The sequence below is a fragment of the Littorina saxatilis genome, linkage group LG13, assembly GCF_037325665.1.
Source record: "Littorina saxatilis isolate snail1 linkage group LG13, US_GU_Lsax_2.0, whole genome shotgun sequence".
Taxonomy (NCBI): Eukaryota; Metazoa; Mollusca; class Gastropoda; order Littorinimorpha; family Littorinidae; genus Littorina; species Littorina saxatilis.
Window position 1 is genome coordinate 436005 of NC_090257.1, and position 1196 is coordinate 437200.

Consider the following 1196-nt stretch of genomic DNA (forward strand, 5'->3'; position numbering starts at 1 on the left):
TGAGAGAATAACAAGCATTAAAATGAACAAGCGACTGTCATCCTCACTACAACAGAACAGAGGTTATGAAATAATCACTAAAACATAGAACGTCTCTTTTATAACACCAAACAAGTTACGAAACCGCTCGACGAAGTCCCGAACAGACCAACAGGGTTACAAATGAGAAATCATAAAAGTTTGCTGTCACATACTTCATCCACAAAGAAGAAAGTCGCAGAAGCCCGTGGAACCAAGATATTGCAGGGCGAACAGTCTACTTAAAATTGGACCGTTTTCCAGAGCTGGGGGAAATGGAAACCTTGTCACGCGGTTAATGGCAACGTTTTTGATTCCCTAACTTGTTCATTGTTGTCCGGATACGATAGTTGGTGGATTCTTTTTCACGCTTTCCCCAGTGCTCGGGTCGACTTCGATCTTACACACTTTTCCCTGTTGGTTCTTCTTAGAAGCTACCATTCCCAAGAAACGGAGAGCAAACCCGCAGAGCACTGCTCGGTAGTTGGAGCTCGCTGCCACGAAGCAGATGAAGTCCAGGGCGCAGTAGAATAGAGCAAAGGTGCCGCTAAACATGTTGATGATTCGATAGAAGTTGGAGTACTTCCCACTGTGGGAATAGTATTCCGGGAAGATGATGCCGAACACGAAATGAAACGCCGAGGGAAAGTAGAGGATCACCGAGGAGAGACTAGCAGTCAGAATGGTCACCGTCATCTGACGTTCCCGTTTCCGTTTGACGTCATCCTCCGCTGAGGATGACGACACACCGCGTGACGTAGTCAGGTTATGACGTCGCAGGCCCCAGATGGTCAGAACGCTCAGCACCAACCGGACGACGAGAGACCCGAGGGTGAAGAGCACCTTGGCCGATATGCTGAAGCCATCAGCGACAGCAGCGGTCTGCCGATACAGCCAGGTGGTGGAGTAGACGTAGATGATGGAGGTCCCCGTGTCCACAGGCACCACCCTGTACTTGGCGTGAAGGTAGACGTGCCACACGGCCGCCACACCGAAGGAACCAAGACAGAAGAGCACAGGCCGCTTTGACAGCAGGAAGGTCTTGATGTGCAGAGGTCGCAGCACGGCAAACAGTCTCTCCGCCGACAACACGCACATCACCAGGAACGACCCCCTCAGGGTGATGACGGCTACGTAGTTGGTGAAAAACATGGCGTAGCACAAATAGTAGTAGTTCT

General features: G+C 50.5%; 1 protein-coding gene across 1 annotated transcript in view; it reads right to left on the reverse strand.

The window, feature by feature from the left end:
• Window positions 1-345: 345 nt before the first annotated feature.
• The window catches only part of LOC138946149 (lysophosphatidic acid receptor 5-like), a 1248-nt gene continuing 397 nt past the window's right edge, over window positions 346-1196 (reverse strand). The window contains exon 1 of the mRNA XM_070317658.1: window positions 346-1196. This exon is cut by the window's right edge and continues 397 nt beyond it. Within this exon, the coding sequence (XP_070173759.1) occupies window positions 346-1196 (851 nt within the window).